The sequence below is a fragment of the Gymnodraco acuticeps genome, unplaced genomic scaffold (assembly GCF_902827175.1).
Source record: "Gymnodraco acuticeps unplaced genomic scaffold, fGymAcu1.1, whole genome shotgun sequence".
Classification (NCBI taxonomy): Eukaryota; Metazoa; Chordata; class Actinopteri; order Perciformes; family Bathydraconidae; genus Gymnodraco; species Gymnodraco acuticeps.
The window spans coordinates 1,660,588-1,676,755 of record NW_022991513.1 but is presented as its reverse complement, the minus strand read 5'-3'; the positions used below and the strand labels follow the sequence as shown (position 1 = coordinate 1,676,755).

The window sequence follows — 16,168 nt, the reverse complement described above, 5'->3', positions numbered from 1 at the left end:
AAAGTGTTATAATTGTTCTGGTTGCAGATTCGTGCTCTGGAACTTTCTACAAGCCAGTTTTCAGACTCTGACTTTCTGCAAGCTTCCATCAAAGTACTTCCTGCTTTTATCAGAGGGTTATATCATGTACAATGTACAAAAATCCTATACAGGTTTGAGACATTTGACTGCGAGGTGTAATCCAATGTGCTGAATTGTGAGAAAATATAAAGTCAGGTAGTTATAGTACTTTCAGGGACTCTGGCACACATTGAAAGCCCCACAGTTTATTTGAGACACGTGTTATATATGCATGTTATTCAACACATGACCTATGGGAGGTGTTTTGCTACAATGTAGGCCGGTTTACCTTTGACATTGTTTTGTTTAATCCAACTACTCTTTACAAAACGTCTTCACCAGGGATGACTTTTCAAAAAACAAAAAATTACTTTCAACATCCAAATGAGTGCTCCCTGATACTTCATGAGCTCTATTTTACACTCACATATTAGGTATTACACAAGAGAACTGACTAGGCAAATGAAAATATACATACAACACTCAGGAGAAGTTGGTAACATCACTTGAAAACTTACAAAGACATAGGGCTGTACAATATCTTCCTAAATGTAAGTAAAGAGTAAAACATATGCACAGGGGTGTTAAACAGTAACTGCAGAACATTTGACAGAGGTAAACACTTGTCTATACAAAATCAAATAGTGTTATCAACCTCGAGGCTATAAATGTGCCACCTAAATCAGTTGATATTCTAAAAAAAAAAAAGAAAAGACAAAAGTTCAGAAAAGTCTTCAGATTTTCAGGTGCTTTAAAATGGTAGGATTTGGTTGCCGTTAGAACTGCCGCTGCGTTCCTTTGAAGGGTTTGAAGCCGCCTACGTTGCCACCACTGGGAATGGAGTTGTTTGTGATCTGTACAATCCGGTTCATTCCGGAAGAAGAGTGACTGCACAAAGAGAAACCAGAGTGAGAGGTAAGACGGCTGAGAGACGGGACCATAGTATTCAGTTTTATCATCACATGTTTGTACGGTTGTTATACCTCGTAGGGGACATTAAGCTGCCACGGCTGTCTCCCATTCTGCGAGTATCAGCGTAGCCTCCGCCCTGCGAGCTGGAGCCGCCGTGCCACTCCTTCCTCAGCCCCTGATCCCTGCTGTGACGCTCCACCACCACCTGCCGCCCGGAGCTGAACGGCTGCAGAGACAGGAGAGATAGGAAGTCAGGACACCAGAGTTCTATATGAAATGTACGCAAGCTACAGATTCAAACTGGAAATGTCTTTGTGTACTCCAGGAATAGTAAGACATGACTAAAAATAGCAAGGAAGAACTGCAAGACTGGACTAATGTTTCATTACTACATAATAGGCACTTTCACACCAAGTACTTTTCCCAGGAATAGTTCCCGGAACTTAGTTCCCCGGAAATCTTTAGTTCCGGAACTATCTAGTACAGGGGTCGGCAACCCTAGGCACGCGTGCCACCATTGGCAGGCGGTACCGTAACCAGTGGCACACTAGGAATAAGTGGAATAAGTGTGCAAAATATTTAAATTGTATTTTCGGATCCTGAACCAGACCGCCGCCAGAGCACGTCTCCTTGTTACCTGCAGAAGGAAGCCATGCACGCAGCGCAGAAGGAAACAAAAAATTCAAGAAATCTAGACCGCAACAGAATTAAACAAGGGGCTGCCTGTTTTTCCTGGCCAAGGACAGGTTCCTTGAACACAACACGAGCGTAACGTGTCATCACGTGGTGTAGTGCTGCCGGAGCGCCGCTCAAGCACTTTAAAAATCGCAGTACAAGGAGCCGTACACATGCCTCAGTTTTTGCGTGGCAGTGTCTTTAGTAAACCCAGTGGCAATCTGTTCATCTGTCATACAATAACGCCATCGTTAATAATATATATTACAGTACAACTACTTCTGGGTCTTTGTGTGTCACTCAAGCTCGGCTCTGTGTGTGGCACAAGCATATTTTGTGTGAGCGAGAGAGCGAGAGCTACCGGGGATTATTGCATCTGGTTAGCTAGCTATTCTAACGAATATAAGGAGCTTTTTCTACATATAAAAAAAGAAATCTTCCCGGGGTAGCATGCTCCCGGGCCCCCCTACATGATGTGAGGTCTACCCCCCACTTAAATCATGTTCACATGGATCAGATACTAAATACATTTGCACACATCTTGTGTCCATATCTTTCAGTTTGGGTGGTCATGCCACAACCGTGCACGAGTCATAGTGATCTTAATGTGGATTTTTTTATTTTTTTTATTTAAATGGCACTTCATATCAAAAAGGTTGCTGACCCCTGATCTAGTAGATCGCGTTCACACCGGAATAAGTCCCTGAGGGAGGATTAGGCAAATGAAGCCGCTGACGTCACTACTTCTTCTTCTTCTGCTTTGGGTTTACTGGCAGGCCGATAACAACTTCACGGCGTATGCTGCCACCCGAAGTCCCCGGAGTTGGGGACTGGCTTCAGTAGAAGCTGCTGGCCTTCCGAGTAAATCGCCAGAAGTGCCGACACCTACTCATCACTCCATCGCTCCCATGTTTTATTTTGTGTTGCCATAAGTTAGTCTCTCTCCGTTGGTGCGCTGGGCTATTGCTAATAATGCTAATGCCTAAAAATGGCGGCTTCACAAACATTTTGCAGAGTTTTACAGGGCGTTGTTTGCAATTCGCCCAGCCAATCAGAAATTGGAACCTTTTTCTCCCCAGGAAAGTCCCTGTTCTCTAGCAGGGACTTTCCTGGGGAGAAAAAGGTTCGCAAAAATAAGTTGTAGTTGCAGATCTTTTTGGTGTGAACGCAAAATCCCAGGAACTATCGGAACTATTCCTGGTGTACTCCGATGTGAAAGCGCCTATTGGTATACTTCTGTAGGTGGTTGAGGATTTTTTTAAATGTCATTTAAATGTCAAAATGTGTCATGTGAATGTGACTGGTATGTATTCAAACTGCTTTTACCCTAAAACACAAAACTCAGTCAGAATGTAAGCTGACCTGTTCGCTCATCCCCATTGGTCTGCCTCCATCTCGGTCACTGAAGCTGCTCCTCCCCCGGCTGGCTGTGGAGCCTCCTCTGAGGACGGCGCCTGGACCCTCTCTGCCTGGTCGCTCTGGGCGCATACGCATCGGTCCTCTGTTCAACCCAGCATTACTGTAAGAGAGACATTGAAGAAAAAATAATTAGCTTCTGGTGTGTGGGAGGGTAAAAACAGACAACTAATGATCCTTATTTTTCATAAAATATGTTTTACCGTATATCTCCCTTATTGGAGTTAATGCCACCATCACTCTTCCACCCATGCCCTCCATCCCGGGGCGATCGGTTGTGCGACATGCCAGGCATCGCAGCCCTGGCTCCTATTGGGCGGTCGTGCATGGGCACAGGTCTCCTCTCCTCCCGCATGGGAACAGGTCGCCTCTCTTCCCTCATGGGCACAGGTCGCCTCTCTTCCCGCCGGTCGGTGTCACGGAGCTCGTTACGTGGAGGAGGAGGGGGCTCGGTTCTGCGCACGGTTTCAAAGCTCTTGGGGTAGCGCTCAAAGCCTGAGCTCTCTCTGTGGGGAGCAGGGCGACTCTTCTTTGGTTCTGGCTCCCCTTCAAACCGGTTACGTCTTGCAAACAAAAGATAAGAATGGAATTATTCAACAAAAACGTAACACTACAAAAAGGTCCAAACACACCACCAACATGCATATCAAAATTTAACATTTCAACGTAAAGTATTGTTTATGTAGTAGTGTTTTCAAGTTTCTACTTTGTATAAATCTAATGCTGCAACTTGACTAATTTCTCAAATCGTGTCTCCCCCAACTCATTCCTCTGATCACCACAGTCATTAACTCCTCTCTGTGCACTGGCCTCGTCCCCCCCTGCTTTGAAACACCATTAACCACTCCATCCTCATCACCCGCCTTCAGTCCTTAATTGGCATAACCGGCAGTGCCCTCTCCTGGCTCAAATCATATCTCTCTGGCAGAAGAAAATGAATTTCCATCAACAACTGCAAATCCCCCACCGCTTCAGTTACAGCCCCTACACACGGCGGCGTGCGTTGACGCTTGCCGGCGGGCATGTCTGAAGCTAGACCAACAACCAATCACCTGAATCTCCCGCCCCGGACACACAAGCAGCGGTTTGATTGGCTAGAGCTTGTACTGGCATATGATTCGATTGGCTGACGCTTCCATCGAAGCTTCAAAAGTAGAACATTGCTCTACTTTTGAAGCGAGCAACGCTAAGCTTTGCTCCCACAATGCAGTTCGGCGAAGCGTGACGTCACCCCATTCAAAGTGAATGAAGCTTCAACGCACGCTGCCGCGTGTAGGGGCCGTAACTCACGGCGTCCCCCAGGGCTCTGTACTTGGTCCCCTGCTTTTCATCATTTACATCCTCCCACTTGGACAGATCCTCCGTCAACACCAACTCCGGTTCCACTGTTACGCCGACGATACCAAACTCTACCTCTCAACACCCACTCCCAACTCACCAACTACCTCACTGACATCAAAACATGGATGCAAAACAACTTTCTGAAACTAAACTGTGACAAATCCGTAACCTTGGCATCATCCCCGACCCCGCTCTCACTTTCCTCCCTCACATCAACCAGATCACAAAAACCGCCTTCTTCCCCTAGAACATTGCCCGCATTAGACCTCCCTCATCTGATCCATGCCTTCATTACATCACGACTGGATTACTGCAACAGCATCCTCTTTGGTTCACCTGCATACATCCTCAATAAACTTCAATATGTCCAAAACTCAGCTGCCCGTATGCTCACCTCCATCCGACGCTCCGACCACATCACCCCTATCCTCCACTGGCTCCCCATCAAACACCGGATTGACTTCAAAATATTACTTCTCACCTACAAAAATCATCAACAACCTTGCCTCCCCCTACCTCATTGACCAAATCCAACCACACACCCCTACCCATTGCCTCAGGTCTGCTGAAGCTAACCGACTGCAGCCCATCAAAGCTCCGGACCTGGGGTGACCGGGGCTTCGCTGCAGCCTCCCCCTGGAACTCTCTTCCCAGTCACATCCGAAAGTCCAACACTCTTGAATCCTTCAAAAAAATCTCTCAAAACTCACTTATTCACTCTAGCTTTCAAACTCTGTTCAAAACCACCCCCCACTTTACTCGCACCTGGATTAGAACTAATGTTTATGTTTTTTTTGTACTGTTTCTGTTCTGATTTACGTAAAGCGTCTTTGAGCATTAGGAAAAGCGGTATAAAAATCTAATTATTAATTGAATACATTTGCACTGGAGTTTTACAGTTAACTACAATTCCAATACTTTTAACTCTTGTACCTGTCAACTACAATTCCAATACTTTTAACTCTTGTACCTGTCATAGGTGTTGGACGGCTCAGCAGCGGCCTCTGGAAAGCGCCCCCTCTCTCGTGGAGTAAAGTTGGAGAAGCGGTTCTGCTGCCGGTTGTAGTTTGAGCCCTGGTTTAAACGGACATCGGACTCCATTTTCTTGTTGCCATTCCAATACGAATCGTCTCTCCGGCTGAAATATTAAACAAACATAATTAATTGTTTTGATGCTTTTGAAGATTGACAGCTGGACGAGCTTCAAATGTTTCATATTTGAAGAAATGAATGACTCATGTAACCAAACTTTGAAAATAATTGGTATTATTGAATGTGCAGGCTTAAAAATATATACTTTAATATTTACTTTGTTTATTTTGTTCAACAGTACATCAGTTTCACTATTGAGAGCTTTGACATAGCACATGCACCTAAGGGAAGCTGCAGGAATAGGAAGAACTACTATTTCTAAGCAACAAACAGGAGGCTAAAAAATCCAAGTTTTAAACCACTTCCTAACGAGTCTCCACTAAAGTCCAACAACTTTGGTCATAATTATAACTGCTGAGGTACAATATATAATTGTTATACCCGTGTTCCACCTCGCGGCCCCTCTTGAGGTTGTTCCTCTTTTCTTGCTCATAACGGAGATGCTCCTGCTGCCTCCTCAGCTCCTCACGTTCACGTGCCATGCGCTCTGCCTCTTTACGTCTTTCCTGAAATAGGTAATATTAAAAAGCACTTACTAAGGGAAGCAGAAATTGTTGAACAATTACAAGCAGTATGTATCACTCTGGGGGCTTACAACATTCTAAAAATAGTTTGTCCCCTTTTCTACTGCTGCATTCTGTACTAAAATAGTTGTTATTAAAATAATTTATTCCTGAGATATACAGTTCAGAGAAGACCCAAGATTCATCCGGGGAAAGAAGGTGGTTATGTCTATTCTCTCTCTACCTGCTCAATGCGGATTCTCTCTCTCTCCAGCCTCTCCCTCTCCAAGCGCTCCCTTTCCAGTTTTTGTCTCTCCAATTCTAGTCTCTGGCGCTCCCGGAGCAGGTTCTCTCGTTCTTCGCGCTCCCGCAACAGACGGACACGCTCACGCTCCCTGCGTTCTTGTTCAGCAATTTCCCGCCGCCTAAAACCCAAAAACATCCATCGACTTAGAACTTTAAAGACAATAAAAAAAACAATCCATTGTAAACCTCCTAAATGTGTATGAATTATGCGCCATGGCAGCTACCTGCGCAACTCCACGGCTCTGCGGGCTCGCTCCACACGAACTCCCCGTTCACGCATCCTCTGCTCCTTCATCTTCTCAAAAGGTAGGATGTCTTTTTCTTCCCCCTTGTTAAAAAAGGGACGCGGTTTGTCTCTAATCATCTCCAGCTGGAAGGGGAGAAAATATATATGTTTTCTTAAAGAGCTCAAAAAGGTAAATCATGGTAAAAGTGAATACTAAGCTACATGTGGAGTTTTATACCTCTTCCGGAGGAATCAACCATTTTGGTCGCCTTTGAACATTCATATTGACAAAGGGCTGTAAAAACACACAACAAATAATCATATCAATCAACAGAATATTATTTAACATCCTTTGATAGCAAATTCAAAATATGCTATGCAAAATGGATGAAGCAACTAAAAGTCTTACCCTTTCAAAATACCTTCCCCCTCTGAAAGGTCTCATTCTGCCAAAGTTAGAATCTCTATTGGGATGATGTACGAATGGCATCTTGCCTGGGCTTTTTGTCCCTGGAAAAACAATCAATAAGAAAGAACAGAATTATATTTATTGAATGACTCCAATCATAATCTTTACATGAGAGAGAAAAGGGAATAAAACCTACGCCCATGCTTTCTGTCATCTTTCTTGAAAGAATCTTGCCCTGAGTTGGATGAAACAGAGTCAGATTTTCCACTTCTGGCATCCATTTTCTTTGATAAATCTTTGTCCTTTTCAGGTTGTTTATCCAATTTCTTGTCTTCTTTTTTGTAAGGAGGCTGTACTCTGCACGTAAGGAGAACAAATGGTTAAATGTGATTTCAATCAACAAAGGATTCACTTTTACTTTTTCTGTCACCTACTTGTTCGTCAGTTTGGTGCCTGTGGAACTGCGCTTCTCACTGGACTTGCTGGAACATGCTTTGTCCTCCGCTTCCTTCTTTGAGCCTTCTTTTTTGAATGGATCATTTTTGGCCTGTAAAAACAGCAGTGAAATATAAATGGAACAAGTCCACGAGTTCTCAATGAGAGAAAAGTGTTTCATTAGACCAATCAAGGTTGAACAATGTTGACTCCTTGTGCTAACTAACGTACCCTTTCAACATATATCTGCTGTCCATGGAGCTCTGTGGAGTCGAGGTGGGAGACACACCGGGTCACCTCTGTGCTGGAGGACATCGTCACCAAGCCATAACACTTTGAACCGGGACTGCGAGCGTTTGTCACCACCTTAGCACTTAAAACCTGTTGGCAACACATTTCATTAAATATTTTTCTCCAACATTGAACATAACGTTCCAAGAGAATTCCAAGAAAAACGTGCACATGTCATTTACCTTCCCATATTTGCCAAACAGGTTCTTAAGATCAGCTGCTTTGGTGTTTGACGACAGGCCGCTCACCCATAGGTTGCGAGAAGAGCTGCCGTCGACTCCTGGATACAGATGATTGTCAAATCACATACAGGAGGCATAGGGTATGAAACATATTGTTTTAAGTTGGATAAAATTAAAAAAGTGTTCCTGGGATTTAACATTTGGACACAGTGCTTACCCTTTTCATCTTTTCCATCTCTGTCTCTTGAAGAGCTATAAATCAAAGGTTGCAACAACAAGCAGATAAAATTAGTAAAGGTAAAGAAAAGGTGTTCGGTGATAAGCATACATCTAGTGGAATAAAACACAACATGTTGTGCTTCTCGTGAAAAAAAAAATCCTGTGGGCAAGGCGTGGATCTGAACGAATGTTTCAAAGGCTTCATTGCTTTTCCAGTGGTGAGAGGGGTCAGGTTGACAGCCAATTTATTCCCTGGACCAATGAAATCTTCGGAGTTTGTTCAACTTCACAGCGAATCATTTGACCAAAAAGGAAAAAAAAACACTGCCATCACGGGGACTAATGCTCTTTTACAATGCCTGGTGTAGAAACTGGAAATGGCTTTAAACCAGCGGGAAAAGGTCAAAGTAACAAAATAGGGTGTTTTCTCAGCTCCTGGTTAATGTAAAACATGTAACCAACTTCAGAAAAACAAATCAAAGTAGTAAATGGCAGGATTAGGTACATCTGTGAACATTTCCCTTATGGCAAAAGAAATCTTGATGCTACCCACAATGTTGCGTTCTTAGTGAGCTGGACTTGGTAGTAGTATCAAAGAACTGACATAGAAAGACAAACCTCTTTGCTTGACCTGATGCCCCAGTAGTGGAGGGGCCTTTCTTCCCAGAATCCTTTTCTTTGTCTCCCGTCTCGGCTTTCTTCTGGGCCTCTCTGCTGTCTTTCTTCGTGGGCTCACCCCTGGATCCATCATCTTTCTTACCATCTTTGTGGCCATCGCTCTCTTCCGCCTTCATGTCATCGTCTGGGCCCGTCTCAGCAGAGGCCTCTGGCTCATCATTGCCCGTCTCGGCCTCTGGATCTGGAAGTTTCATATGTTTACCTGTTTCCAGGAGATCATCACCATCGACATCTAGGGTGATGGCATCATCATTTGGGTTTGGGACGGACATGTGATCGTCCTCAGCTTCTTTAGAGGAATTCTTGGCTACAGCATTCATCTGAGCCGGCTCGGGCTCTACCTCTGGTTCCGTCTCAACCTCTGGCTCGGAGTCCAACTCTGGCTCAGCCTCCTCATCCATGTCTGGGTCGGCGTCCTCATCCACCTCTGGCTCATCATCTGCATCCACCTCTGGCTCATCAACTGCATCTACCTCTGGCTCATCATCTGCATCTACCTCTGGCTCATCATCTGCATCTACCTCTGGCTCATCATCTGCATCTACCTCTGGCTCATCATCTGCATCTACCTTTGGCTGGGCGTCCACCTCTGGCTCAGCATCTGCGTCCACCTCTGGCTCAGCGTCTGCATCCACCTCTGGCTCAGGCTCTGAATCAGCCTCAGCCGCCACCGCCTCCTCTGACTCGGGATCAGCCTCTGGCTGAGCGAGGCTGTCCTCACGGGGTTCAGGCTTAGAATTTTCACGAGTACCATCATCTGTATCAGTTACATCTGAGGGATTTAACAAGGATAAACATGGCAAAACACAACTTTAACATTGACATGTTGCATGTAGCTTGACCTAAAAAGTAGAATAAAAAGCACATTTAGTGTTAATGGTCATCAAGGGCGTAGACACCACAGGAAGACACACAACACACACTCTTCACTGATCCAGGAGCTGATGCGGTGATCTTCATTTCTTGACACATGTTAAGTACTTGAGTCATTATTCATCCTGTAGCAATTCCAGATGATTCCTATGATGTGTGGCAATTCTCCAAGTTCAAATGAAGAGGAACATCTCTTCAGTTCAACCTCCATTTTTTTCATTATGAAGAAATCATCCCCAGCTTATCAGTCCGTTGACAGTTTTAGGAAACTTAAATATCTTCCAATATGTCTTCAATAATCATGTCATCAAGGCCTTATCAGTCGGTTTAAGAACACTGATAAAGAATAATTTGTCATCAAATCCAACCGTCCGTCCATTACAGTACAGTACAGTCTGTCCTTTCAGTCCACGCTGTGCGTCACATCTCTTCACTGCACACCAAATGTCCGGGCTGCAGACAGCTTGCATGAATAGGTGCAATTTTGATGAATGACGTCTCATGATCTTTCAGCTGCTTCCTGTCTCGGGGTGTCCGCATGTTTTACAAAGTCTTGCGGTCCTTGAACTACACAAATCCCAGCCCTTTTCACAGGCTGCATCGCAAAACACACAAAACCTGCATCAAGGTGTTTGAATCCTGTGGTGGAGGTATTCGGACCTGCCGAGTGCATTTGTCCACCAAAGTAATCTGGAAAGTGCAACCATCCGCCAGATCTTTTCATCTTCCAATTAATTAGACATAATAAAATGTGAGCTTGTTTGTGATCATTTACTCTTTGTTGTGGAAAGTTTAACACCAGAGGCAATGAAAATCCATGGAAGGACCCAGAAGTTGTGTTTAATAAAGTTTAAGTAGTCCAATGAAATTGCCTAACTGACTTAAGGCTACCCACATCTAATGATTAATGTGGGTACCAAGAGTTGGTCTTCATTAAGCATATCCTTGACATATCCTGAGACGTAGATAGTGCAGTAGCTAGTAGGTTATGCATTCTAACAGGAGTCTTTTGTCATCATACTTGGCTGTGAATAAGAAACAACCTAATGTTAGCATTGGACACCAGTGTGCTTACCTTTTTCTGATTCGTCCTCTTCAGTTTCCTAGAAGAAGAAAAAAGCAGAGTTGAGCTGACAAATATGTTATGGTAATTTTCAGAGCAAACCAAGTGTACAGAAATAAATAATTGCAATATTTCAGTGTTGTTTTTAACAGAAAAGTACATGCTACTGTTTTAGGAATCCTTAAAGCATCATTCCAATCTCACAAGCTAGAACACTTTCAGCTAAGAAACAAAGTGATGATGAGTATTACACACTGCCTATGTTTTTCCCTACAACTTTACAGAATAATATCAATGACAGAGGATTCAGCCAGTATGAATGAATAAAAAGGTCTGAATTGCCAGTGTGGGAACCTAGTAGGGCTGTGCGATTATGGCAAAAATCATAATCACGATTATTTGGTCAATAATTGATATCACGATTATTTTGACGATTATTCATTGACCATTTATTGAACTTTAAAACAAATAATATTTTACCAATAAACAAGATCAATAAATGTGTTGGAGCGCACTTCCAAAACCATACTAAACATATATTAATATGATAAATAAAAATAAATTAGACCAAAATAAATGAAATCAAATATGTTGCAGTGCACTGTCACAACCTACTGAAAACTCCTTAACATATAGCCAACATTTTGGTAAAACATATTCAACATATTCCACTCAGTTAAACGTTGAAGGCTGGCCAACCGTCATGGTCCAGAAGTAACAGGAAATAAATGTTGAACTACAATTTAAGACCAAATAAAAATGTTTAGGCCACCATGGCAAATGCTGGTAGGGCTGCTCGTGTCATCTCTTAAAGATTTTTTGCAAGAAATACCAGCCTGTTGACATGGTCTGGTTTCAGAGATGAGCGCAGGCAGGTGACAATATTGCCACCTGTACTGAAGACCCTCTCTGAAGAGGAACTTGTGGCAGTGCTGCCACATATGACACAGGAAAAAAGAAAAGACTCTGAAGAACCCTTTCTTTGCCATTATATAAAAATAGTGTTGCTACAAAAGTATAAATTAGGATTACTAATAAGACAACTCAGATCTGAAGCTACACAGTAATCTGCTGCGGCAACAGTGCAATAAAAAAGACAACATTAATAGAATCAAACCCATTTTTTGTTGCATTTTATTAGAGTATAAAAAGAAATGCCTTTAAAATAGGATGCAAGCAACACTAGTTTCTGAACTGATAGACTATAATCAATTTAAACAGAACAGATCTTAATGTTTGCATTCTTATACCATTTTGTACAATAATTATCATGAATAAATTCAAACAAACTAAAACTTACAGCTGATTAATAACGGTATCTAAATTGAGTTTTTATTATATCAAAAACCTGTTGAAATGCTGCTGTTATTTTTACTGTCCCACAAAAGCGCGTCGCAGCCTCCAGGAATGCTTCTTTCACAACTTCGCCGTCTTCGAAAGACTTCATGTGTTTCGCAAGAACGTGACTGACACGATAAGATGCTATGGTAGCAGCCTTGCTCTTGTTGTTGGGCCTGGTGAAAATGGACTGCTGTGCATTTAGCTGCCCTTTCAGGCCCCTCCCCTTTTGGAGCGTAGGGCAGAATTAGGAGGGAATTCCGTCTTGTAGCGTTTGTGCACTGTTTTGAAATGCCCCTCCTAAATTACCCTTCTTCGATAAAGCCACGCTCGCATTGCAGATGAGACAGATGGACTTTGAATTGGAATAGATACAAAAATAATGATCCTCCCACTTGGAGTGAAAATTATATATTTTGGGCTTTTTTGCTTCAGCCATAATTGCGGTCTTGTGTGTGTGCGGACTGTCACTCCTGTTGACCATCCATGCTGTTGACACGGACAACGTCAGCGAACTAGTGCACTGCTCACCAGCCACGCCCGGACACATGGGGTGAGGCCGGCCAATCACAAAGCTTTGATGCGTTCAAGTGCATTATTCTGGCACGGGAACATTATGTTACAGGACATTAACGATAAAACAGAATATTGTTGTTCTATTTTTAGACACATCTCGCGATCGACTGGGAATCTCCCCGCGACCCTTCTTTTTAACGAGTTGCTGCTCTTGTTCTGACATCTTCGCTTGCGCTGAACACTCACAACACATGTCACTCCCACGTGGCCGAGTGGGCTTTTAGGGAGGGGCGAAAGCGCACCCAGCAAAATAATCGTATTTTGTCAATTATGCTGTTTTCCTAATCGTCGCAAGCCATAATCGTAATCGCGATTAAAATACGATTAATTGCACAGCCCTAGAACCTAGTTAACCATTTCAGAGCACAATTAATCGTACACTGCCAAACTAGCTCCTAATAAGGTAATCAGACAAGGTATCATACGATACAATTGAAATGATCGTCACTTTGAGAGTTTCTTTTTTTAAGTATCAGTTTTAGTATAGGGGAAGAGAGAGCAAACACACAAGTGCTACAGGGGTTGGTTAACATTTATGCAGCAGAATTGTATGCAAAAGTCACCTTTGATAACACATCTTCCTCCCCTGTGGTGTCTGCATCAGAATCCACCCTTTTCCCTGAATGGTGAAAACAACAAAAACATTACAAATCTACATTTAAAAAAAGAAAAAAGTATTGACTCTTTAGCCACCCTGTCTCAACTATTAGTCAAAAATACAATTACCTTTAACTTTCCCATCTTTACGAGTTGTTGGGTCAGCTGTAAGCGGGATCTCAATATTCTCTGTGTCACAATCTTCATCTTCAAGAGCCTTAAAAAAAAGATTGATAAAAAACAGTTAGTCTGAAACCTCATGTTTGCCTCGTTTCTTCATTCATCACATCAGTCTTACGACCAAGAGAGTAGTGTTATACTGTTTAAGACAATGTTGAAGCCCAGCCTGTCAGTAATCACACCAAATCGTGCTGTCTTATAGAAACTACTAGTAGTATGCAAATTGTGCTCAAGACTGTAGATGATAGCACTATTATTGGGGCTTCTTTTCTCTCTTTAAAAAAAAAACCCATCCCAGGGTCTATAGGCAGATGTAAAAACAATTGTATGCCTTCTAACTCTCAACATTGTATTCTTGGTTTCTCTTTTGCTGGGAAACTACTTTGAGGTAAAAATGTGAGGTTTTATTTTTTAGACACTGAATATGATATATTTGCATAATTGTGAAATTAAAGCTATTTTTAAAGTCTGACTGAACTAAAAACGGTTTTAATCGAATCCAGAAAGATTTACAATCAATCGAGCGCTTACCTTAAACACTATTGCATAACCACATTACCATTTCTTAATCTTAAACTATAATCTTATCAAAACACTTTGAGCAACATGCTGTCCATAACATGTGCTCAGCTACGTATTGTTAATTTATGATATTAGAAAGGCAAGTCTAGAGTTTATGTCAGACTTGGAATTCGTTTTAACATCAACACCAAAATGTAATAACTCTGAATCGCTAACGCAGTGAGTTTAGAGATCACTTCTTCTCACCTAACCATGGAAAAAAACAGGGAAGGTGTGCGCATTAATACCCTCGAGGTTACAAAATGCTAGTCCAACGTGATCAAATTAAGAACCGAAGACACTTCTGCTGAACCTCTTTTAAAAACGCATTTAACGAGTATGTGCGTGGTCCTCCCTAGGGCTTGTCAACAATAAAGTTACATCTGATTTAAAAAGCTGTGCAATATGTTAATGTACCAAAAAAAGAGGATTAGTTATAAACTAATTTTGACGTCGTTCGAATAACAGACGGGCCATTCATGTCTGTTGTGCACCCTTAGATTTGCCATGCATCATAACAATTATAATTTTTCTGTATTTAACCATTCACTCGAGAACATAATTTCACCTTTTCTTTCAGAGAGGTGTTGATGTATTTTGTTTACCCAGGGTGTGGTTAAAAACACATCAACAAACGATCGTTAGAATGATATCGGTCATAGTTGCTAACGTTAGCCTTAGCAACCATGCATCGCATTCCCTAGCTCGGTCGACCCTTCAAAGCATAAATCAGCTTTTTTTTTCATTACCTGTCTCAGTCTCGCAAGAAGAACACTCTTTATACCAGTAGTGTCCAAATTTCTTCTTTTCAGCTCGGATTTAAGATCAACAACTCTTAATTCTGATATTTTCTTGGACTCGGTGGAAATGGCACCCGTCGCCATTTTACCTCAAGATTACTGAATCGTACCATGCGCCTGCGCAGTAGGTTTGTTTCTTCGCAGCTTCTTCTTGGTTGTATTTATTTGGACCATAGAGGTTTGGACGCGATAAAAAGCTGCTACGCCACCTACTGTGGTGGGGGAACCAGTGAATTAATAAACTAAAACACATCCATAACATGTTTAACAAAACAGATAAAAGACAATTAATTATAGGCTACACATCATTTTTTTTTTTACTTGTGTCGAATTGTTTTGCTGTGTTGCTTGATACAGCACTACCAACACCTGTAATATAATACTAGTCAATATACACATGTTCTTGTAAACTAGTAATCATAGTATTTACTACCGTCACCCTGCAGCTAATTCATAACGTTCTACCATTTTTTTTAAATAAATACCTGCTTTTATATCCTTGAAATTATTTTTTTTATAGGTTAATAGGCTATGTCTGCATATCACTTTACTAACTGTTTTCATTGTGTCTCTTTGCTGTATCGATGTACATTTTGTTCTAATAAAGGAATTCTGATTCTGATTCTGAAATGGGCATAAAGGGTTTAGCAATCACCGTTAAAAAATGTAATGTTACATGGCATGGTTTCCTGGGAGATACAATTGTCTACAGAAAATGTGCCATGCAAACAATCTAAACATTAGTCCTTGAAATGTACGATGTATAATCTTGACTGAAAACCCAGTTCAAAGTTACATGCTGATGTTTACCTATCTTCAGTCCACAATTCATAGTGCACACATGTACCCAGTCGTTGAATCACAGAACATATTCATGTAATTTTATTGTTTCAAAATATAAATCTAGGCTGTCTTCTAGTATCTAAACTTGCCACACCAGGCAGGCTCAGATGATTATAGAAAAAAACAAAACATATGAATTACATAACTAAAAGTCAGCACACACTGACTTAGTGAGACATTTGTATAAATATCAAAATCAAATCAAGTTTTTTCTTTAGACATGTTTCTAATCTTTAAAAAAAGAACAGCACAATGAACCTCTTCAGGTGAAATATTCAAATAAAATTATCTTATTGAACTGCTCACAGCTTCATATTATTCACTGATGTATATTACTACTTAGGGCTATGATATAGGAGTACACTGAACAAAAACGGCATTTATGTGCCATTTATTTACGAGGCTGTAAATTAGAATATATTCCACTGTACTTTTCGTATTTTACACTAAGTACAATTTGTAAGGTAGGCCTATTTGTCCATTATACTTATTTATACTTATTTCGATCAACATTTTGTAATCCTTTATTCTA

General features: G+C 41.7%; 1 protein-coding gene across 1 annotated transcript; it reads right to left on the bottom strand.

Moving 5' to 3' along the window:
- Positions 1–220: 220 nt before the first annotated feature.
- sltm (SAFB-like, transcription modulator) lies at positions 221–14,939 on the bottom strand. The gene is made up of 20 exons (XM_034197042.1): positions 14,743–14,939; positions 13,382–13,469; positions 13,219–13,274; positions 10,754–10,781; positions 8,746–9,577; positions 8,126–8,160; positions 7,909–8,006; positions 7,667–7,816; positions 7,435–7,547; positions 7,197–7,357; positions 7,001–7,101; positions 6,830–6,886; positions 6,590–6,735; positions 6,304–6,484; positions 5,938–6,062; positions 5,375–5,542; positions 3,267–3,626; positions 3,010–3,166; positions 1,044–1,198; positions 221–948 (listed from the first exon to the last, which is right to left on the bottom strand). The coding sequence occupies exons 1-20, from the start codon at positions 14,875–14,877 to the stop codon at positions 837–839; spliced, it is 3,258 nt and encodes a 1,085-aa protein (XP_034052933.1). The 5' UTR covers positions 14,878–14,939; the 3' UTR covers positions 221–836.
- Between the last annotated feature and the right edge of the window lie 1,229 nt (positions 14,940–16,168).

Excerpts from the sequence above, each read along its gene's own strand:
- sltm (XM_034197042.1), bottom strand. The coding sequence starts at position 14,877 with ATGGCGACGGGTGCCATTTCCACCGAGTCCAAGAAAATATCAGAATTA. Across the intron at positions 8,161-8,745 it reads GCATCAGGTCAAGCAAAGAG|CTCTTCAAGAGACAGAGATG; the intron begins GTTTGTCTTTCT and ends TTTGATTTATAG. Across the intron at positions 3,167-3,266 it reads TCCAATAAGGGAGATATACG|TAATGCTGGGTTGAACAGAG; the intron begins GTAAAACATATT and ends TCTCTCTTACAG.